Raw genomic sequence first — 25,279 nt, forward strand, 5'->3', positions numbered from 1 at the left:
GTTACGAATATAAGATTTGGCTTTAATATGATAAAAGTTTTGACAAATATTTCAATAAATAAATTTCATTTCAGATTAAAATTGTAATAAACTTTACACTACGTAAGAGAATACATTATAATTATAAAATAACTAATCTCATCTTTTTTTAAATTTTTTAAATAAAACATTGATCAATTGAAATAGAATAAAATTTTCGCGAAAATAAAATATTAAATATATATTAATTATCAGAAACGAAATTTTGATCCTGTTAACAAAATAATTGTTTTATAACATAGAAACATTTCATTTTAGATGCAACATAGCAGTGATGCTGTTGATTGACGTTGTTATTGATGGTATCCAACTTGACTGGGCCATCCATGTGCCACTGATGCTTCACATTATTTTTCTCGGACTAGACCACTCGCGACTCATAGTACGTGATCATTGTCGCCTTTTACTTCTTAACATGCTTGTTGTCCTTGGTGATCATCGTGATCATCTCGGAATTGCTCGTGTCCTTCTTGCAAATAAGACAGACCTGTTAGATTTTGGGCTTTCAACACCCCTTCTACCAGTGCTTGAACATAATTTTACCGAGGATGATCCAGAGTTTGATAGTTACCTATATGGACCACCATCTTCATATCCGTCACCATCAACAAATATCAATAATACGTAAGTACAAATACAAAATTTTCAGACTAAATCTGTAATAATTGCAAATTTGTGAAAATTTTACGCAAAATAATATGTAATTTTATTAAAGAATGCTTTGTAATAAATAAACCATTTTAATTTATATAAGGCAATTATTCATTATCTGACTATAAATGTGTTATAAATAAAAAGATCATAAAAAAATTGAGAATGTATATAATAAAATGTTGTTCACAAATTCAGGTAGAATTATTATACTCAATTGTATATTTACTGGAACATTTACAGTTTATTAAAAATGTTAATTCTAATTAAAAAAATATTATTTGCATTTAAATTTTAACAAATCTGACGTATTTTGAAATAAATTAAAATGATAAAACCGTATTCAGAAAAACTTGATACTTCGTATTTTTAGCGCCCTTAAAATTTAAAATAAAGAATTAAATATATTCTGAATGCCAAATACAGACAAATAAATATTCAAAACATAAAAATTTACTTTTGAAAGTATAAAAGAATTACTCGTTTTCAAATTATTATATATGTTATAAAAATGTTTATATAATGTTACTATTAATAATAACACATCAATGATAACAAATGTTTATAAATAAAATTTTAGTTTAAGTGTTTTTTTTTGTTTGAAATCTTTAAAATGAAAATTTTGTATTTCTCTGTAGCAATAAGAGCTCTTGAACAAAAAAGTTTAATAGAGTACAAAAATAAGTGCTCCAACTACATTTTAATTTTAATTATTCAATTTTAATTCTTTTTCTTCATGATAAGAATTGTAGTATCAACGTCACCACATTCCCAATCACCATTGCCTCCGTGTACACCATCCTCATCACCTCCACCATCACCGCCATTACCTCCTCCGCCACTGTCAATACCCTTGACTGAAACATCGTCCTCGCCCACGCTTTCGTCATCGCAATCATCGTCCTCCAACAATGTCAGCCCGGTACATTCGCCCGTAAACGCAGGGATCACACCACCTGTGTATTCCTATGGTGAGTTATATTTTAAAATTTTTTAAAAGTTATATTATGGTTTAAAACAAAATTTTATTTTAAAAAGCATTTATAATATAAATATTAAAAGAATCTTTCCTTTCTCGACGGATTATATTATTATTCTATATTTAATTCAAGAAATATATGTTGTAATATAAATTTGAGAAAAATTTTAGTGATAAATTTTTTAATTAAAAATTTGCAAAAAAAAATTTGGAGGCGCCGGGTATCGATCCCGGTACCTCTCGCATGCTAAGCGAGCGCTCTACCATCTGAGCTACGCCCCCTTGTAAAAATTCCTAATTGGTTTTATATTTTCATTGCAAATCAAAATCGTTTATATTATAAAAATACTAAAATTTTGAAAATAGTTTCAATTTTTACGCTATGATTATATTGTTTTTATTTTAATGCTATTCTAATATATACACATAAAATTAATACACTATTTATATTTGTTCTTACAAATATTTTAATCGAATGAAAGCATATGATCATGTTTCATTGATAACTTACATTATTCTTATTCAATTATTATTTATTATTTATTATTATATAATTTATTAACATTTATTAAAATTATTTCATTAGAATTTTATATATCTAAATCTACTAAATATATAATAATTTATCTTATCAGACATTAATTTTTGCAAATAGAGTACGTTTAATAAAATAAAAAATAGATATAAAAGTTAAATTTTTATAAATTATTTTATTTAAACAATTTTATATTCAATCGAAAATAAAAGTTATTTGAAAAATTGAAAATGTATTTCTCAAACTTTTAAATCAACAATTATTACACGTGCATATTATTACAGTTTTAAATAATTTTCCTTGTATTTAACGTGATACCTATAAAATAATAAAAATAATGCACCAAAAATCACGCAATATTTGACATACAGTCCAATTTCACCCAGTATAGTTATATATATATATATATAAATTTTATCTAATAATCCTTCTCCTTTTTTCTCTTACGAAAAAGAGGTACGAAATAAAAAGATTCTATAAATGATTGAAATTAGGTTCAAGTGAAAATATTTGATGAATATTACAGGAAATGAAAACTAGGAATAAAGAATTTTTATCTTCTACTCTAACTGTGATATTAACTCTGTCAGTGATGATTCGTTATTAAAAAAATGACTACACAAATAACTAAAAAAAATTATGCCCTCTTGAAATTATCTACTTAAACCGATATTACTAGTTCAATAATAAATTAATTTTTAGAATTAAATCAACCCCAAACTACTCACATAGATAATAATCAATCAGAAATGAAATAATTAAATTCTTTTAACAAAAGTATAGTATATAAAATATTCCCTAACTTCGAAAAATTTACCGCTCTTTTTCAAATTGGAACAACTTTAATTTCATCTTTAAAATCAAAGGATGTAATACAAATAGTTTTTTCAAAATTACTTCAGGTACTTTTCATTTTATTTACGTACTCAATTTGGCATTAATGATTAGCACCACTAATAATTTACTGGTTTTAGATATTTTAGTAATAAACTGTAAATAGTGAAGTTATTAACTTAATATCATTTTATAACTTATAGTGAATAGACTATCTTTAAATGGTGCCATATTAAAAGTGAAGTATAAATAACTCATCAGCGCTCATTACAGACGAATTGTTCCTTCTATACAAATAGCCTTGACTAATATAGTAAAGTTATTGTCAGGAAAGGCTAATCTCACTTGTTTAGAATTCTATTCATCCGGCTCGAAGGACCAAATGTCTAGAATTAGACTATGGCCACAGTTACCTGGTAGGAGAAAAGGTGCGGGCGCGTGGAAGGGATAGCGCATTAATTTAATATTTAACACATTTGTTTTTCGTGCTGTTTATTGCGTTTTACTTTACAAACTATACAATAATGATTCTAAGTTGGCGATGAAAATCATTGAGATCTTGCAGTTCAGTGGTTGTTGCCATGTGGCTTTAGCGTGCAGTACTTGCAGAGGTAGGAGGTCGTAAATCCCCGGAACCTATGGATGTAGTGTGCTTGGTCGTAAATTATTACAATGAGAAGAGATCGTAAATCTCTTGACACTTCTTCGTATAACCTTGTGCTAGACAAACTACGGGAAATGAAACCATTGGCTGTGTAGTTACCGACTACTTCGATATGTACCGTATCCATGCTTAGTGGACGTGACATGCCGATCTCTCCCGGCTACCATTTCGTGCACTCGGGCACTGTACGTGGGGGTCACAGTCCGCCTCTAGTTGATAAATGTTGATCTCTCCCTGCTATCACCTCACTTGAATATTTCTCGAACTGAATTATACATGATCACTGCACCTTGAATTATTCTTTCCACACCTTTTCAATGCCGTTATCTTGTTGAATGCGCACATGAAACTGAAAACGTGTTCCTTCCGTGGCGGCTCTGCTGAGTGAGCCTGGGTTTGAGTCGTTTGGTGATGCGGTCATTTTCAACTGAGACTGAGGTGAGCGCATCCTCTGGAGGACTCCATTGTAATCCGAGTAATTTGGTTGTATAATCGTTAAATGCAAGTGATAATTCCTGTTTTTTCTCTGCATTGATAGCGGTGAGGACATCTAAATGAGTTGAATGCCTTTTATCCAATGGGAAACCCCCGCCATGCAGAGGTTTTGTAATTGTATTGCGGTTTCAGTTGGCTGTTGCGGCGTGTCTGCACCTCTAAGATGTCATCGAAATATCTGCCATGAGTGATGGATGGCAGTGTCAAGGGGTACTTTTCTCCCTCGTCTTCTATCAGTTGCAGCAATGTTCTGACTGATAAAAATAGAGCGACTCTTGTGTCACAGGTAACCGTTGTTAGGTGGTATGGCACTTGCTTTGTTCGTCAATCCAAAAGATTCTCAATCAAAAGATGTCCTTATGAACTTGTATTTGCAAAAAGATGTCGAAATCGGTGGATTCAGATTAACAGGTCTGAAATTTCTGGGTTCAAATTGGCACCAGTGTGGATAATATCATTAATGGACTGTCCAGAAGTAGATGCACCGGAGCCGTTGAACACCACTCTTAACCTTGTGGTCGCGCTATATGATTTAAGTATGTCGTGATGTGACAAATAGTAAGTAGATGGTGGGAAACTGGAAAGGCTCTCTTCATGTGTTTAGGTTCCTCATATTTCGTATTGTTAACAATGTTGATGATAAGTTTCGTCTCTTGAGAATCGTCTTATTAACCTTGCAGGCAGCGATGGGCACTGTTGTGAGAATCACCGAGAACTTCAAAAGATTTTTTTGAGTGGGATCTGGACTATGTATCTCCCTGTTGAGTCACGCGAATAAGTCCCTTTAAAATGCTCTTCACGCCATTACTCATCAGACGTGCATCGACGATCGTTGGCCTTTGGACTTCTTATTACACCCAAAATCTTGTCAATAGCTCTTGCAAAGTATTCTCAACTTCCTGTGTTGCCGTGTTAATATTACTTACATCAAACTATTTACCACATTGACAGACCCAAGTACTAGCCATCCAAAAATGGAGAATTGAGCTATTGGCATGCATTGAGAATACTTGATAATGTTGGTCCTTATTATCTGTCCATATGCGACTGCTCCAAGAACAATGTACACCGGTCTTGCTGTAAGATATTCAGGATCGGCTAGCGTAATGTTTCTCAGTTGCGGTAATACCTGGCGTGAAGTTTCAAATGATGGAAACATCGTAGTCAATGACTTGAGGATATGAGCTAGAACTGTGACTGAAGAGCTGGTATGATTTGATTGAAGAACGAGTAATACAGCAGCTTGTGCCTTAGTTGATAGAGATCCTCCTATTCCATGGATGAGGATGACGGACCGTTGACGATATATATTAAGCCCTATAACTAAATTCTCGCTTACGAGCGTCATTTTGGAGTCCTGTATCGATTAGAAAAGGAGCTTATAACGTTGGCGATGGTTAGCTTATTTTTACCAATGCAGTGGCCAACAGGGTTTTCGTAGATAATCTACTCGGTGGAGTGATTGCACTATCTTTTTAGTTGGAGGGTGTTGATGAACTACTACTTGCTTGGATTGGAGTTGCGTTTTGTTCTTCATCTAGTAGTGTGTGATGCCGTTTTTTACAATTCGTACAATTTTGTTTGTTTCTGCATACGTAAATGTAGTCGTCCCCTGAGCAATTGTAGCACAGATGTCTTTTACTTATGAAATCCTTTCTTTCAGCAATCAGCATTTCATTGTATCTTGAACATATGATCGCCAAATGTTCCTGTAAGCAGTAGTCGCATAGCTTGTTATGCTTTGAGCTTTCTTGTGGGCCGTTCAATTCAGTCATTTATGGCCACTGGTAAGCTCTCACCGATTTCTTCTTTGATGGATGAGACTGGGCCGGGCTTCTTGAAGTTATAACTTCTTCTATGTTTTCTAGAGCCCTTACTCGAGGCATTAAGAATGTCTTAAGTCGTTCAAACTAGGGGTAGGAGGTGGAGCCGCCTAGTGAGCCTTCCCTTGCTTGGTTTGGTTTAATCCTCGATGTAGCTTACTGATCATTGATCGTACAAATGAGTATTGCTTGAGTTCTTCTCCTAGTGTGTCTTTCGTGAAATATTCATGTTTTTTTAACGCTATTGGCCATGTTAACGCAAGATAGTTGTGCTCCTTATAAAAGGTCTTGTCTACGTATTCAACCATTTCCTTTATGCCTAGGACTTCTTCAATGGATGTGTCCAAATGAAATGAAGGGAGCTATCTCTTTTATTGTTTCGATATGATTCCACTGACTGTGAGCTTTCAAAAGTCCAGTGACTACTCGTTGTGTAGCGACGCTGCGAATTATACATTCTTCCCTTTATTGTGCAATCGGCACTTCAGGAATTGGCATTTCCTTAATAGTGATGTAGTATGAGAAAAGAACAACAACGGAATACTTATAGCGTTGAGAAGATTCTTATGCATTGTGACGCAGTACTGTGTGTCCTTATGATAGGACTGCAATGTTGCGATGGTATATGATCTGAGGGTTTATCCGACTCAATAGACCAAAATGTTTAGAATTCCATTCATTCGGATTGAAGGACCAAATGTCTAGAATTAGATTATGGTCACTAGTTGCCTGGTGGGAGAAAAAGTGCGGGCGCGTGGAAGGGATAGCGCATTAATTCAATATTTAACACATTTGTTTTTTGTGCTGTTTATTATTACATTTTACTTTACTAACTATACAATAATGATTCTAAGTTAGTAATGAAAATCGTTGAGATCTTGCAGTTCCGTGGTGGTTGCCACTAGGCGTTAGCATGCACTACATGCAGAAGTAGGAAGTCGTAAATCTCCGGATCCTATTAGCGTAGTGTGCTTGTTGGTAAATTATTACACTAAGAGTATTACAGTAAGAGGTCGTAAATCTCTTGACATTTCTTCGTATAGTGCCACGTGATGGTAGCATGTTGTGGTGTCCTCACTGAAAAGGCCAGAGATAGTGTTGTGCTAAATGCACTACTATTAGAACGGCCCTTGTTGGCCTTGTGCTAGACGCACTATTATTGGAAGGACCGTAGACGGCCTTCGTGTCACTTCCGTATGAGATGCTATTGTTACTTACAGGAATGCACTTGCCTTACCTGGTCCTGCGATGAAGAATGCCTTAATATCGTGCTTCTTGTAGTCGTATACTTGTAGTCTTCCGTGTATTCTTACGTGTAGTCTTGTAATGGCTTCATTGCGTTAGCGTAACTGATTGACTAGCTTATAGCTTTAAACTCTGGCTGAATGACTTAATTACAATGAGCAACTACGAGCCAGTTGAATACGCACAAGAAGCTGAAGGCGTGTTTATTGCGTGGCGGATCTGCTAAGAGATAGCAACTGTTCCATGGCGGTCTTGCTAAGGCAGACTGTGTTTCGTACCATGGCGTCTTCACTGGAAGAGAGTTTCACTGAGAGAGAGCGAGGCTCGGCGCGTGCTTGCTTTATATATCTACGTGACAAATTAGATAGATGGCAACAATGGATAAATGTTGCTATGCAGAGACTAGACTAACTTGCAAACGTTCGCGAATATAACTTTTTTATTCACCCAATATCTTTATATTTGTAAAGCCGCATATTAAAATTAATTAAATATTATATACCATGATTCATCGAAGATTACTGTATCTGAATTATCACTCATTTTGTAATTTTCTGTATTTAAAATATATAGTAAATGTCTCTATTTAACTATTTATATTGTTTTTATTCACTAATTATTAAATTTTGTGATAATTTTTATCGAATCTTTTATCAAATTCCCTAAATTTCTATTTTTATATACTTAACTTTGTATATAATTTAATCTGTTGTTTTAAGTTTTTAAATTTTAATGTAATTTTTCTTAGAAGCTTAAGAAATTAATCAAATATATATTAATATTATAAGTTTATTTTTAGATTCATCTTGTCAACATGGAAATTGGCCTACAGGTACGAGAATGGCCACCGTTGCACCACCTGTTATTGTTACTCGTGAAGATGGAGGAAATTGGACTGGACCTCAACCTGGCTCAAATATGTTAATTCAAGATGTGATCAAATCATTAATACATTTTCTTGCATCGAGGTAATCGCTATTGCAAGATAATATTGTACATCAAATATCAGGTTTTGCAATTTCCATTCTATACAAATTAATTAAAAATATTTTGCTAATAAATTGTAATTAATGTACTTTAATTTTATAATTTTTAATTTTATGCATAAATTTCAAATTTTTAAATACATTTTAGAATATTACGATCCATTTTTTAGTAAAGGATTTAAAAATGAATTTATTTTTACCTTAAAAATATTAAATACTTGTGTGATACACGTAATAATAAATAATATTATTTTATCTTATCTTTTTTATAACAATTTATAATTTAATAATTATTATATATACTATTTAAAATTAATCGATCTTAATTAATAGGTATAATAAAATCTATTTATGTTTTTAAAAAATATTTAATATTTTATAGTATTATGATCAAATAAAAATATCATTATAACTAAATTTCATTAGAAATTAAATTATTGATTGTCAAAAGATCTACAATAGCTAACATGAAGACATATTCTCTTAGACATAAATAATTTTTTCCTCTAATTTATTCTGTTATACATTTTCAACAATAATCTTGTATAATTTTCGTATTTTATATCTATATTTTTATATTAAATTAACTTATCATTAAAAATTTTAAAGAAAAATTAAGGAAACATTAAACATTACAAATAATGTTTCAGAGTTAATCAACCTTTATGGAACTATGAAGATATGACGGCCAAAGTTTGGTGGGTACGAAGTGCTGAGCAATTGACTATCCTACTTCGTCATGTGCTTAAGATATTCCGTGATTCATTACCGCATGCTCTGGTGAGTCAACGTTGGGCTCAAACTGCTTTACAATTGGGCCTGTCTTGCTCATCTCGACACTATGCTGGAAGATCACTCCAGGTGTTTCGAGCTCTTAGGGTTCCGATAACCTGTCGTATGCTTTCCGATATTTTATCCAGACTCATAGAAACCATTGCAGAACAAGGAGAAGATATGCAGGTATCATATTATTTGTTGCAAATAGTAAACTTTAAATTATATTGTAAATAAGTAACTTTGAAAAGTAAACATTTAATTATGAATTTTGTTTACTTTTTTATTCTTATTGTGACTACAAAAAATAAGTTATTTCAAAATTATAAAATTTTAATGTTAAATAAAAATGCATTTGTTTTTTGCAATTTCACTAAAACTTTGAATTTTCAATAATTTACTTTCTTTAATAAATAAGCTTGAAGTAATAAATACATTAATTTATCTAATAATTCATATCGATTATTATATACATCTCTTTATTTCAAATCTGTGTTAGATTTTCTTCTATAAAATTATAAAAAACTTCTAATTATATATTACTTCCACTCTTTTATTCACTTACATAAGATATCAATACACCATTCTAAATTCCCTCCTCCTGTAGAACCGTCATTTAATAATAATATGTGTCAACTGTATATAATATATTATTCAAGACAGATACTACATTCGTTGTAACAGAAATTAATTTCAATTACAAATCATTTCAATAATTATTTCATTATTTATTTTATAATAGTTTATAGTACAATAATATTAATCACATAAAATTGAAAAATAGCTTTAAAACATACATAAGAAGTGTATTCGCATTTCTTTCGAAGTATATTAAGTATATAATAATTTTCAACCTTTCTAATATAAAAGTCGTGTAATGTAAGTTGTACAATAGAAATCAATTCAATACATAAATACTATTATTTAAACTAGGGCTACGTTACTGAGCTTCTGTTAACACTCGAGGCTGCAGTTGACTCCCTTGAATCCGATTTTCGGCCGTTGGATTTTATGAAAGAGATCTTCAAATCAACACCAAATTTGAATAATAAAGACGCGGTGACAAGCTTAACAAAGCGATGTTCAACGGGCACAACGGGATATTATCCTTCTGGGCCACAAATTTTTTCTTTTTTGAATCAGCAAGGCCATATTCGTAGTACCAGCTACTCGGTTAGTTATTCTATGCGAAAATCGACGGCAGCTAATACAACTGTTAGTGAAACTAAAGGTATAATAAATTATTTTTATTTACTATTATTCAATTAAATTATTATATATTACTTGGATCTATATAACATTTATGTGAGTATAAAATATGTCATAAATAAATAATTAAAGAATAGCTTCCTCTAAGTAAATATAAATTGATAAAATTATTAAATTTTTTCACAAAAATAAAACTTAAATGTATTGAATTATGTCATAGTGCTAGATTCAATAACATTTACTCAATTTTCTTGCTCAATATCGTTTGCTTTATTGGTATGCGAGCAACCGATGTCAGCATGGACATATTAGCTTTAACTTAACAAAAATGTTTATTTGAAAAATAATATTGAATTACAAATATTGATTTGTTAAATTGTTTCAGAAAAAGCATTACACAGAAATATTTGTAATATTAGCTGTATTTACAAATATTGCAAAAGCATTGATTACGAATCCATAATGAAAGAAGAAATTTTTAATTAAATATCAAAATTATTTATGTATAATTACTCATTATTTGCTAATAGTTCTTGTAGTTATAGCATTATACACCAAAGTATATTATTAATAGTAGTACCAAGTATATTATTAATTTGAATGAAAATGTTTATAATAATTAGATGAATAGTAAGTAAGAGATTGTTTTACAGAATTAGAAAATCGCATAGGAGGCATTAAATACACAAATTCAAGTCTTTCTCGCTCTCGTTCGGCTCAATCTCTAAAACTCCTTGGTGATTCCGCAACTCAGGATGATAAAATGACAATACTAGCGCAACTGTTCTGGTTATCTGTATCTCTCCTTGAATCAGACTACGAACACGAATTTCTCTTGGCTCTACGACTTCTCGATCGAGTACTACATCGACTTCCTTTAGATCGCCCGGATGCTCGCGATAAAGTTGAAAAACTTCAACAGCAGTTAAAGTGGACGTCATTTCCCGGTGTACACGCTCTATTGCTTAAGGTTAATTTAATTGCTTTAATAATTATTATATTCTAATTTTGAAACATTTAAATTTAAATTATTTAGATAGTATAGCAATACTTAGTAAACAATGTTTAAATAGAATTAAATTCATTTAAATTTCATCTAAATTCATAATAATTGATTACTCACTATTTTTTATTTTAGGGATGTACGAGTCCAAATACATATGAAGCAGTAGTAGCATTGTTGTCACAATTTACTTTATTGCTGGATTTACCGGTAGTGGATCCGACACAAAGTTTGGCCTTTCCGATGAATGTAGTTTCATTACTGCCGTATATGTTACTGAATTATGAAGATGCAAATGAGTTATGCATCAGAAGCGCTGAGAACATTGCTCAGGTAATCTCTAAAACAAATATGTGTGTGTACGTCTTTTCATAATTCATACTCCTAAAATTAATTTTAATTTTATCAGTTACCTTAATATTTATATTATATACATTTTTTAAATATTATAGTTGAAAAACTATTATTTATATGATTTTCTATAATTTAATTAATGAATTTTTATGTAAAGTATACTCAAAATACAAAGATTTACAGTGTAATTTATAATCATATTTTTATTAATATTTTATTTATTTATAACAATTTTAATATATTTCTGCTACTGCTTTTATTTTATATTACTACTATAAAAAACGTTTTCTAAAAGTTTTGATGATAAACTAAGGTAAATTTGTCCTAAATATTAGTAATCCAATTATTGTTTTTTCATATAACAATTTTTAAAATATTCAGATTCAAAAAATTTCATAAGAAATATTCAGTCTGTAAAGAATAAGAGCGAATTTAATATTTTGTCAAAATTTCATTTGTTTAAAAAAAATTTATTTATTTTTTATAACAAATATTTTCTCATTAATATTAATAAACATTTCATATTATTTTATTTTATACTTTATAAATGTGAGAATAAAAATTTCTAATAAATTTCATTTCAATTACATATTTTTTAGAAAAAAATTTTTATTATTTTTACACAAAAACATATATATTAAAAAAATGATTATGATGAAATATTTTTAAAGTAACTTATTAAATATGTTCATTTGAAGTAGTTAATATACTGAAAATAAATGAGTTGAAATCATTTTAATTCTTTTTATGATTTTACAAACCTTTAATATAATCTGTATAGCATTTTAAAAATAGTAAATCTATATTTTTATATATTTATTATTATTATTTATTTACTTAGATATTTATTAATTCATTAATTTTGTTACTCATACATCCTTTACGTATCTTTTAGATAAGTGGAGAAAAAGGAAAGAAACTAGAGAACTTGGGAACAGTAATGACTTTATATAGCCGTCGCACCTTTAGCAAAGAAAGTTTCCAATGGACAAAATGTGTTGTTAAGTATCTATATGATACTTATGCTCATCTTAGTTTAAATATGCTCGCATTTCTTATCGAAGTTTTAGAAAAGGGCCCACCTAACATTGATTTACCAATACTGAGCATTATTCACTGTATGTTGCATTATATGGATATTTCATCCCAAGGAGCACAAGCCACCAATACAGAATTACTTAGAGTCATATCAAAATATATCGAGGTTTTTATATTGATGTATTCTTAAAAACGATTATTAATACAATATGATTATTATAATTAATAGATAAATACTGTAGATTATAAATACTAGATAAAATGTTGAAAGTACATCTGTATGATTATAAAAAGTGGATATATTAAACATTTCATTTTACTATACCTTAACTACAATGAAACGATTATAACATAATAAATGATAAATTAGATGAATATAATTAAACAAAACTATTTTTGTACATTGATTTTTGTTAATTTCTATAATAATATTTTTATAAATTTTTTTTATTTTAAAATAATTTATTTTTATTTTTTTCAGGGTCCATATTGGAAAGAATCTTTGAAAATTTTGAAACTTGTGGTAACTAGATCATCAACATTAGTAGCACCACCAACAAATATTCATGCCTCAACCTGGGAATCTTCAATTGCTTCGCCACATCCAAGTTTTAATGACAATGAAATTTTTACCAAAAAAGAATTACCTGGTATGATTTATTACTCATTTAATCAAATTTATTTGTCGTTTTAATTAATGCGTTGTAATTTTTTATTAAAATAAAATAGCTTTTATGAAACTAGTATAGAATATTACTAACAAACTCTAAATTAAATAATCTACTATTAAATTACTATTTGTATGGTAGTATATACAATAAATTTATTCATTGTGTATTGAATATAAGAAGGAATTTACTTATTGTTAAATATTATATTTTTAAAAATTATTTATTTATTATGATATTTTTGTTTATTAAGCTAGTATTTTTTTCCATGGAAAAAACTGATAGATTATTATAAAAATATTAATAAATTTGATTATAAAATATTATATTTGTAATGCAAACATATTTCAGTTTGAAGATTAAGCATCATTAGTATTAATCTTTATTATTACCATAAACAGGTAGAACTATGGATTTTACATTTGATCTATCACAAACACCAGTTATAGGTAAGCGTTGGCTTATACGACAAATAAATGAAGAAAAAAATGCCACTTTACTACAAAGATCTATATCATTATCTCCAGCAGATAATGGCCCTATTTCTGGTTGGAAGAGACCATGGATGTCTCAAGTAAGCGAAGAAAGCAATAAATTGTATTTTTTTTTAAATCTAGTTTTTTATTAAAATAATTTTTTCAGAATATATAATACAAAACAATTAATATATATACATCTCATTAAAAAATATTTATTATATGTTTTAAAGTAAAATTGATTTAACTAGAAAATAAATTTTTTTTAAAGTTTCTTTCATTAAGATGTATATTATAATTAAAATAATTGTAAATATTAATTTCCAATAAATATAAGTATTTTTGTTACAGAGTCGAGTAAGAGAATGTTTAGTGAATTTATTGACAACTTGTGGTCAACGAGTTGGATTACCAAAGAGTCCATCTGTAAGTTTCTTTTAAATATATAATTAATTCTTTAGATGTAACAATTCGTTATGTTTTTATGATTTGATTTTATCTGGATAGTCAAGTAACATAAATTTGCAGGGTAAAAAAATTTATTTTGTCCTGGACTCACTCTACTGCTGTATTTAAGATGAATGCATTCAATAATATTGTAAATTAAATAAAATTTTCTGAAAAAAGTTAGAAAAGACATATCTATATAACTTATTTTACAAAAAATATTGTCTCCAATTACGTTACAATAATATTGACCAATCAATAATTTTATGCAAGATCACAAAATCATCCTATAAGAATTATATTATTTTTAATTAATATTATATAATTGGATTGATGTTTAATTCTATATTAATTACAATAAAATAAAATTACAACAATGATATTGTTAAAGATATCTTTAGATGAATTATTTACTTATATTTTTCATTTATTTTACAATGAAGAAAGATATTTATTCTGATCTAAAATAAATGTGAATCTTTTTTTTATCTTATGACATTGTATTAGAAACATATATTTAAAAATTTTAATTCATTCATAAGTAATTTTTAGAAAGTGATATTATACATATTGATATTAAAATTAACCTTTACAACAAAAATTACGTATAGTACATGTACTAAAATAATCTAAAATAATTGTTTGCAGTGCTAATTTAATTATTTAAATAATTTTATTTGAATTATGTTTTTTAATTTTATAGGTGATATTTAGTCAAAGTTCAGATTTAATGGAGAGGCAATCATCAATGGCCTCATCTACAGAAGAAGTTTCTGGTGCAAATAATGATCTAAGTGGAGGATCACGACGAGATGAAGACCAGTTTGGTGTATTTAAAGACTTTGACTTTCTGGAATATGAAAGTGAAAGTGTTGAGGTATTATTTTGATTATATTTTTTTAATACCAATCGTTTTATAAATAAATTATAAGTAGTATGTGTAATCAAATATAGGTACAAATATCTTAATTGTCCATATTTAATTTTTGTAATAAAAGTATAAGTTATTTAAATTTACATTCCATGAATTTACATTTTTTGCATCTACATTAGTTTAAATACATTTGGTATGGTTCCATATTTAAAGCAACATTGGTGAAAAGTAGATTAAATAATAAGTTAATAAAATAAACAGTGCTAAGCACAGAAAAGAAAAATTAGACATGCATTATATATATTAATTTATGTAGTACATTTAGATATAGACACAGTAGTGCTATTATCAATCAAAATAAAACGAATTCAAACGCTTCTTAAATAACCCAATCCTATATCTAAATATACATAATTTATCAAATACGTTAGACCAACTTGTAAATGTATATGTATGAATATTAATACATGGCTGAATGATAAAGTATTAAACCTATATGTATATTTAGTTCATTTAAATGCATTTGTAAATGACAGTGAGAAAAATATAAATGAAAAAAGACAATACATAAGAAGAATGTTGGTTGGATTAGTCAAAGCTTGTCAAAACTGTTTTATATCGTAAAGATGATTATTGTAATCATCTTTTAATATATCAGTTTTTATCATTCAAAATTATAATAAAAATCAATGAAAAGATGTTTAACATCGTCTTACGTATTTTAAAAATAGTTAAAATTCATCTGTACTTAAACATGTGTGTAAGATATAACTTCTTGAATCTTCCTGAGCTCAAATATTTTGAAAATCTTCTAAACAAAAAATTGTTACTATATTTAATAATTAATAGATATAATATTATAGATGCAAACAGTGAATATCAATATTTTTGTCTATTTTTTCCAATTCACTAATTTAATATTGTATATTTTTCCGATTAATGTTCTTTTTGTTCTTATCTAAATACTCATTCTTTCTGTAAAAATATAGTACAGCATATATATGTATTAAAATGTTTTATTTGCGTTTCTTAGAAAATATCATTAAGCAATAAATACGTTACATTTTTATTCATTTTAAAGTAATAGATACAAATATTTAAAAAAATTTCTTACATATTTTTTTATTAATAAAAATAATTTGATCTGCATTTACCAAATTAAAAATTTTTTTTTGAGTAGTAAAGATGATTTTTGAAAAAATGAATTCAAAAGTAAATTATATAAATTTATAGAAAAATAAATTTTATAATTATATATTTAAATTCAGGGCGAAAGTACAGACAACTTTAATTGGGGTGTTAGACGTCGTCCTCTTAGTGAAGGAGAAGAACGAGAACCAAGTCTGCGAATATTTGAAGAAAGTCTTAGTGAAAAAACAGTTTCTTCAAACAAACAAATTATTCAAGTGAGCAAAAATTGTATAAATAAAAATAATTTAATTATCATTGAACAAATAATTCAATTTAATTACATAAGCTTTATATTTTTAACACAAATATTAGAATTTTCAGTTAATTGTATTTGTTTAGTAAAAAATCATTCTATTTGAAATTAAATAAGTTATATAGATTTATTAAATACATTAAACGAACACATATTCTAATTTTTGTATTTTAAAATATTGGAATTGAATAGAATGATTTCAAAATTTTAACAGCGTGGAGTCGCTGAAGAGTCCTCAGATGATGAAATTGGTTCGGAATCACCATTAGATGAAGTTCCAAATGGACAAGGAACTAGACAAGAGGCTAATATTCCTAGTATTTTTCCAACGCCTACATTGTCATTAATACCAAGTCGAAATCGATGTGATTCTTCAACAAGATCTGATACTTCGTGAGTTTATTGTGGAGATTATAATTTTTTTTTAATGTCATTAGATTATTAACAGATTTTTATTAACGGATAGATTATTATTAATATTTTTAAATAAATATTTTATAGTGGTTCAAGTACTGGAGATTTGGGTGATGTAACACCATGCAATGTATCACCAAATCTGTCAACATTAATCACTTTCAAACAAATAGTTCGTGATGATGCTGAAGAAATCTGGAAGCAACAAATACAAAATTTAATAGCGCAGAATCCTTGCAATCCTTTAGATGTTTTTCAGCTTCTTAGTAAAATTTTGAAAGTAAGTGTACATAATTTACATTTTTATCGATGTTTATGATTTGAAGAATTTGTAATTTTAATTATTACTAACAACTTATTTTTCTTAATATAATTAAATTAACTTGGTGTTATGAAGTATAAATCATATACTGTCAATTTAAATTCTAAATTAAATAAATTTTTTAAAGTTAGGATGTTTTATTATAGGATGTTTGTGGTAAATCTGTTGGGCTTACTCGTGAAGCAGTTTCTCTACTGAACAGTGGGAGTGCAGTTTCTGTACAATTAGCAGCGCATTTATTTAGCCACATTGAATTATTAGTTTCGAAATCTGAGCTGCCCATTGTATGGTTTGCTTCTCCAGTTTTTGCTAATCAAAGACTATATGAAATCTTGAGATTTGGATTACTGGAGATTCAGGAACATCTTGAAACCTTCTTAGATAAAAAAGATCACGCTTATGAGGTACTTCACATTTTCAAATTAAAATTTGTATGGTATACTTGTTTAACTGAAATATATATAAAAAAGTAACAAATAATAAGTAAAATTCATAAATTAACATTGATCTCAGTAAATTGTGTTCAATAAATTGTCAATAGATATTATTGTATTTTATTTTACAGTATCTGGAAACCATGAAAACAGTAAATAAACTTAATTCTCTTGAAGAATCAAATTCACATACAGTGAATAGTCTTGAGGAAATGTTTCTTGACCTTGGTCGTGCTCATTACAAACTTCATTTTCAACTTCTACTGCTTATTGAAGCATCAAACAAAATGCTCTGTGCCCTTACTAGTGCAGCAAAAAATTCACAAGAGAGTCTTCAAGATATGTCTGCAGAAATTGCGAGTATGCGGCAGTCTCTAACTCGATCCCTCGAGACAGCCAGTATTGAAGGGGATAGAGGCACACAAACACCCAGTCCTAGCCAATTACCAGAGGTAGTTAATATAATTAAAAATCTACCTTTGATAATATATTAAATTTAAATATTTTATGTGTGAATATACTGAATGGGTATGTATGTGTATATACATATTAAACAACTATAATCGTTAATGAAATAACGTAAATTGTATTAGAAATAATCCATTGATTACCAAATAAGAAAATAATTCAAGAAATATTTTTAATTAAATTTTGTTTACATTATTTTTGTAAAGTGTAATGCTGTGTGGTAATTTTGTATGAGAGTCAATTGAAATAAATGAGTAATTATTACACGTGATGCAGGATGCTCTATTCTTCAGGAATTCACATAGATTAAACACCAATTTTGTTGAAGCTAGACTCAAAATTCGAATGAATAAGTCACACAGAATTTTTAAATTGTTTTGCATAGCATATATATACGTATTTCACACTACACGGTTTAAAATAAACAACTTTCCCACATACGATAATAAAAAATCGTGTATATTCAGAAATACATTATAAGTAAAGTTCTAGTTCCGCTGGTGTTTTCTTTTATATCGTTGCAAAAAACAAATTTTTTAATTTGTTAACAGAGGTTTTATCACTATGATGCTTATGTACGCGCTTGTACTACTCAGTATAATAAAAAGTTCGTGTAAACAAAATAATTACATATAATTAATGGAACTGTAATAATTATATAAGTATCTATCATTATAACTTAATATTTTTGAGTATAATATCGTTTAACTATTTTAAATTCGAAATCAAATGAAATTAACCTATTTATTAATTAAAAGTTTTGTTTAATATTATACATTATTATTAATAAGTTAATACAATGATTGTTTAAAATCGAAAATTTGAATCCTTAAATAATTTTTATATTTAAATAATACTTTGATATATTTATAGGTTGGAAATAGTAGCTGTGGAAATGAAGAACTGACAAGAGTAGCTGAATTACTTAAAGCCGGTAAATGGACTAGCGCCCTAGAAATCGTTAGAGTACAGAGAGCTCAATGGATCAATGATCCTTTTCATGATGACGATGACGTCACTATCGCTGTCAACATATTCTGCAGGCATCTTGGCCAAAATAGAACTGGTAAGAATATTGAAGAGTATGTTAAAAAAATTATTGATTTTATCTTGTATAACAATATTCGAACTACTATTCTTAATTGTCAATTACATTTTTTTTATTACCGATGTATTGTTTTTTATTGGAAAATACGAACAACTGATTTAATGATTAGTTTCAGTCAATTATTGTTTCTATTATGAATAAAATAAAAAATTCCGCTTTTTGTAAATTACTTTAAATATATTTCAAATAGATAATAATTTTAAGGAGTAAGCAATCTCTTTAACAATGCTTAAGGAAAGTTTTAATAAAGACTTGAAAGTACGGAATAGAAAAATCACATATATAGACTAAAATGTAATACAATTATCAATATATTTTATTTATGAAACATTTGTAATTCGTTCAGCCGATACTTGTGTTTGTTGAATTGAAAGTAGCCGTAGCCTTATGAAGAATTGCTAAATTTACGTCGCAAAAAGGATACATATCCAGACTAATTTAAATAGTATTCAATTAGACTTATAGTGCATGAAATAATAAACTAAATTATATACAAATACTGTAAACGGGAAAACACTTGCATTAAGTCATTTTTATACATCTGCTTTAAACATCGAATAGTTAAAAAGATAAAATAATATGCATTACTTTATGTAATTCTTTTGAGCATCATGTAACTTGTTGAATTTATATAAAATTTAATAAAAGAAAATTCATATTTTAATAAATTATTTTGTAAGCTTTAAATAAAATGATTATATTCTAATTTAAAAAATATTTAAAATATCGAATTTTTGTTTTATCTAGAAATAAACAAATATATTATTTTTATAAAATTATAAAATTATAATATGACAACAATATTAGTAATTGTTTAATCAGATCCAATGGAATTTCGAAAATTTTCAATTAAATTGCAATCTGATTTATATAATACAACTATTACTTTTTAATAATTAAATTTTTTAGCTTTTATTCTTAGAACTAGCATATAAATAATTCGTGGAAATAATATCCACCAACATAATTATCCCGTTATTATTAGAATTAAATTACAAATAGGTATAGCAAAAAAAAAATAGTTTATGTATTCTGTTACCTGTGAGAATTTTAACATTAAAAATTAAGTTTCATTCTATCTGTTGATAGTTATCAACTTTATTACTTTTTTATTTTTAAATATCTATTATATTAAAAATTTTTTTTCAACACATTTAATATTTAAGTATAAAATATTTTCATTGTTCTAGATATTTTTGTAGTAACAAAAAGTGAAGATGACATGATTGAAACATTTAGTAGACTGATGGAGAGTCTCTTTAGAGTTTTGGCTTCTATAACAAGTCTGGAAACTTACATAAAAACTTTACGAATTCAAAATGAACATTCAAATCATTCAAAAGCAGATTGCTAATATGATATTTTTCAAGGATATTTAGTAACAATTTTTATTGATATATATTATAATTTTATTGATTATTGTCCAAGTACGTTTTATGTACAAAATGTGTATACTAATAAACCTAATGCTGTTGAACATAATAAAGAATGTAGAAAAAATCAGTAATAAAAATATAATAATAAATATTTATTAGCAATAACCTATACATTAATTTTTTTTTAGTATTCTTATTGACTATTACCATATTAAAAGTATAAAAAAATTCTGTTACATATGTACACTAAAATTCAATTAAAAAAATTCAAGGAACGACTTTTACTACCATTTTTTTATTGTTGAAGTTATTAATGATATTACCAATTTTCTATAACTACATAAATGTACAGTTATTTAAAATTAAAATTAATAATCTTGTACAGGCATGAAATTTGAATAACAAGATTTTCGATTATTTTATTATATTTATTTATTTTTTTATATTAAATTTTATTCTGATATATATGAAGCATTTAAATGGAGTATACAAATAAGTACAAATCTCACTTTGTTAATTGTAAAAATATGGAATTTTGGCTAAAAGTTATACACTTCAATACTATAAAAAATATTTTTGTTATAATTGTATTTTATATTATCTTTCAATTATAATATCTCAATCATTTATGATTCGATTTTAACAAATATAAATTCAATATTGCTATCCTACTTTCTAAACTTCAAAATGCTTCAATTTAATTGTCAAACAATATCATCAAAGTGTCTGCAAAAATTATATTGTCTACTTCGATTTGTATAAGAAATTAAATATTTCTATTTTAATATTATTTTATTTCAAATTATGTAATATTTATTTTATTAATATTTTTTAAAAATTTAACTTACATATTAATTTGAACTGTTCTAAGATCTGCTATATTGTATTTGAAAACATAAATATCTAGGGAATAAGTTGAGGACAACTACGTTTGCCATTTATTTAATTCCTAAATCCAGGAAATTGGTTGTATAATTATTTTTAATATTTTTTAATATTTTAATTTTAATTTTTTAATTATTTTTAAATATTTTTAATAGAGTCACTTCTATTTCATTAAAATTTTAATTATTTATACAAAACAGCCCTTCATAAAAGTAATCATTATTCATTATTTTCTATATTATGTATTTAACAGAATTTATCAAAAACATGTAATAGTATATTTTGTTACAATTTTACAGATTAGTACATGAAAGCTAAATGTATTTGCAGTGAATCAATTAAAAATAAATCATAATGAAAAAATATGTAATTATAAAAATATTAAATATTTAATTTTTGCAATATTTATATTTACACAATTATGAAAATTATTTTAAAAAGTAGATACATTTAATTATGCAATTGTATGCATAATTAATTGTCGATAAATTATGCAGAACATAAACAGGAAAAAATAATTAATAAACATTTTTTACATTATATAATATTGGCTATGTATACCTTATGTAAGTCTAACATAATGTTAACTAATAACATAATTAATTAAATGCTTATTCATTCTATGTGATTACTGTTTTATTATTGTATTATTATGATATTGTACTTATTTTGAAACATTACTCATATTTTGTATTGGATTAAGTTGTATCAATTAAATATGGGTAAGAAATGCGAAAATTATCATAAAAAAGTGTTTTAAATATTAATATGAATGTTTAGAATAGCAGAAGCTTAGTAAAATAGCTGAAAGTGTTATAAGAAACCGAAATAAATCCATTAAGTATTGTTACGATGAAAATAAAGTTACATATACAAACTTTTAAACGATCGTCAGTTTACTAAAAATCGATAGTAAGAATTGCTAATGCTTATTTGACAATTATCTTAGTTTTTAAAAACACTTCATACTTCCTCTTCCTTTTTTTTATTTTTTATTCTTCTTAAGAATTATAGGTTGCAATATTTAAATAAAATACTATTAATAAAGGACATTTGAAATAGAAATTTAATAAGTATTGAATAACCTAGTAAATGCAGATAAAATATAAATATTTAAAATTTAAACATTTTTATTTATTAAACATATATTTTTTAAATTTAAATATATGTAGATAATTAATAAAATGTATAGAAAATAAAAATAATAATCATTTAAATTTTAAAAATTATATTTGTAATTTCATTTATAATAAAAATATTTATAAGCACAAATTCATTAAAAAAGCTATGATTTTATAAGTTATAAATGTGTTAAGTAGAATTATTAAAGAATATTTATGCGTTTAATTATAATTTATATATTTTATACAATGATATTAAAATATATAACATAATTTAAAACATTATTCCTTATAATAAATTGAGCAGAAAATAAAATTTGAATAAAAAACTAAGTGAATAAAATATACCTTTTTAAAATTAAGTACTTTATTTGAAATATATTTAATCTATTATAATATATATTGAAACAAATATAAATTTATTGCAATTTATTCACAAATTAAATGAAATCGATGAATAAATATTTAATTTTTATTGTGAAAAATATGGATATTTGGAAAGTACAATATATACTTAATCTTTAATAAATTACAAGAAAATATATTAAAGTTTAATTCCTAAATAAATTAAAAATTTATAGGTAAACCTAATTTGAATAAATGTAAGGAATTTAAGAATTATTTGTGAGGTTAAAAAGAATAACCACAGAGCCAATCATAGAGATAGAAGTCATGAGATAGACAGGTTTAGATCAATAAACTTAAATGTATAAACTACGAAGTTTGACGCTGAAAAATTGATAATTGCTAGTTCTCGATAAAGAAGGGGAATAATTTTCATTTAGGCATACATGCGTAAACAAATATACATATATACTATATAATATGAAAATGATTTTTGCCGAATATAACTTTAATATTTTATTTTTATGACTTGCAACGTAGGTATTAACTATTGTATTGACTATTAACTATTGCAAAGTAAGTATTAACTGATACTTCAAAACAGGAGTGAATCTATAGATCTTCAGAGCCATTTAAAAAGAGACGACTTGGAATACTCAAATCAATTTAATTATTAAACAAAAAATAAATTACCTAAAATATTGCAATAAATTTTATATTAAATTTTATTGTAAATTTATTTTTAAATAAAATATGGAACAAAATTTTCATAAATGCATGGATGAAGCGTAAGTTTATTTTTTTAAATTATGTTAGTATGTTTTGTTAATTTAAATATTTTATGTTTACATTCTTGTTAGATATAATACCGAAGGTATTGTAGGATGTCTTGTAACTGATAAATCTGGACTTTGTCTGGGAGGTAAATATATTGATTTACTTATGAAATAATATACATAATTTGTAGGTATTTTTCTATTTATATATTTTATAAATATTTATATATGACTATGTGGATTATAGTTAAAGGAAATGCATCGAGTGAAAGTGCTGGAGTTCTTGCAGCAATGGCTGATGTTGTAACAAAAATAGAACCTAGTTCCAAACCTCCAATAATTTCATTTCAAAATGAAGCAAGGTAATTAATAATTATTATTAACTTTGTTTTAATATATCGTATTTATTTTTCTTAATATATTTGTATAAGACAAATTATTTATTTAAATTTATTTCATAAAAAAATCAAAGATTAATTTTTTCTATAATTATTTCTACAGATACAAATAATATACAAAAAAATTTAAACCTATTAAAGATAAATGTAAATTATTTTTATAATACTTGAATCTAAATAAAATTTATTGTTTAATATCGTTATTATTATAAATAAATATAAATAATTTTTAAATTTACTATTTTTAAATTCATCAAAAATACTTTAAAATTTTAACGAATTTTGACTTGTATGTTTTAATTATTTGCAATATGACACATAACTAAGCAAGTAAATTAAATTTCTTTCATAAATATTATAAAGAATATTAGTTTATTATTAAAATTATTTATAATGATACAAATACAAGAATAGTTCTTTGTATTTTCATTTACAAAATAATCTTAATATTGAGCTACGGTGTACAAAAAATTACATAATTTAATGCCTCAACATTATGAATATATTTTTCTTATTACTCATTCTTTATTAATGCCTACATTATATTTCATAATATGAAAAATTATTTTTAACAAAAAAATGGTATATATATTTAATATTTTCTATAAACTATGGAATTTTATTCAGTTTCCATTTTTTCGATAATAATTTTTTATAATATTGTAAATATAATTACATAAATTATTTATTTTGTGTAAAACATATTTAATTAAAATTATATTAATATATTTCTCAGACATTGCCTTATACATCAAGAAGGACCTATCATTGGAGCTATATTTAAAGCTACTTCTATTTAAGTATTTAAATGTAGTTTTTATTAGTTGTTTAACAAACCATTAATTTTTTTTTATAAAATAAGTAATTTGTCCAAATTTGTCAAAATAAGTAATTAAATAGTAAATTAAATAATAGAAATAATTAAAATTATACAAAAGACATCTAAATATTATTTAGAAAATGAAGTAAAATAAATTATATTTAAGTAAAATTTATTTATTGTTTAAAATTTTATTCAATAAATATGTAATCTTGCATAATGTAATTTACTCACATTATTTTTATTATTGTATTATAAATATTCATAAATAATT

The 25,279-nt window shown here is 26.1% G+C and overlaps 2 protein-coding genes and 1 non-coding gene across 3 annotated transcripts in view; 2 read left to right on the forward strand and 1 right to left on the reverse strand.

The window, feature by feature from the left end:
• The window catches only part of fry (microtubule binding protein furry), a 45,849-nt gene extending 25,107 nt beyond the window's left edge, over positions 1-20,742 (forward strand). Inside the window, exons 31-49 of the mRNA XM_011496557.1 lie at positions 298-663; positions 1,435-1,661; positions 8,065-8,233; positions 8,902-9,211; positions 9,959-10,256; positions 10,888-11,204; positions 11,373-11,570; positions 12,487-12,795; positions 13,111-13,279; positions 13,699-13,871; positions 14,125-14,199; positions 14,924-15,097; positions 16,363-16,500; positions 16,753-16,931; positions 17,040-17,232; positions 17,421-17,678; positions 17,840-18,160; positions 19,050-19,242; positions 20,475-20,742. Coding sequence (XP_011494859.1) covers positions 298-663; positions 1,435-1,661; positions 8,065-8,233; positions 8,902-9,211; positions 9,959-10,256; positions 10,888-11,204; positions 11,373-11,570; positions 12,487-12,795; positions 13,111-13,279; positions 13,699-13,871; positions 14,125-14,199; positions 14,924-15,097; positions 16,363-16,500; positions 16,753-16,931; positions 17,040-17,232; positions 17,421-17,678; positions 17,840-18,160; positions 19,050-19,242; positions 20,475-20,638 — 4,231 coding nt within the window. The 3' untranslated portion in view covers positions 20,639-20,742. The remainder of the gene's footprint in view (positions 1-297; positions 664-1,434; positions 1,662-8,064; positions 8,234-8,901; positions 9,212-9,958; positions 10,257-10,887; positions 11,205-11,372; positions 11,571-12,486; positions 12,796-13,110; positions 13,280-13,698; positions 13,872-14,124; positions 14,200-14,923; positions 15,098-16,362; positions 16,501-16,752; positions 16,932-17,039; positions 17,233-17,420; positions 17,679-17,839; positions 18,161-19,049; positions 19,243-20,474) is intronic.
• On the reverse strand, positions 1,879-1,951 carry TRNAA-AGC (transfer RNA alanine (anticodon AGC)). The gene has a single exon. It is a non-coding gene; the product is annotated as a tRNA-Ala (tRNA).
• Positions 20,743-23,769: 3,027 nt separating the features above from the next.
• Positions 23,770-25,037, forward strand: Lamtor5 (Late endosomal/lysosomal adaptor, MAPK and MTOR activator 5). Its single transcript, XM_011496559.1, has 4 exons — positions 23,770-23,799; positions 23,872-23,933; positions 24,035-24,149; positions 24,922-25,037. The coding sequence occupies exons 1-4, from the start codon at positions 23,789-23,791 to the stop codon at positions 24,983-24,985; spliced, it is 252 nt and encodes an 83-aa protein (XP_011494861.1). The 5' UTR covers positions 23,770-23,788; the 3' UTR covers positions 24,986-25,037.
• The last annotated feature ends 242 nt before the right edge of the window (positions 25,038-25,279 follow it).

The sequence above is a fragment of the Ceratosolen solmsi genome, unplaced genomic scaffold, assembly GCF_000503995.2.
Source record: "Ceratosolen solmsi marchali unplaced genomic scaffold, CerSol_1.0 scaffold29, whole genome shotgun sequence".
Classification (NCBI taxonomy): domain Eukaryota; kingdom Metazoa; phylum Arthropoda; class Insecta; order Hymenoptera; family Agaonidae; genus Ceratosolen; species Ceratosolen solmsi.

Coding starts and splice junctions, on each gene's coding strand:
- Lamtor5 (XM_011496559.1), top strand. Junction 23,934..24,034: donor ATCTGGACTTTGTCTGGGAG/GTAAATATATTG, acceptor TGTGGATTATAG/TTAAAGGAAATGCATCGAGT. Junction 24,150..24,921: donor TCATTTCAAAATGAAGCAAG/GTAATTAATAAT, acceptor TATATTTCTCAG/ACATTGCCTTATACATCAAG.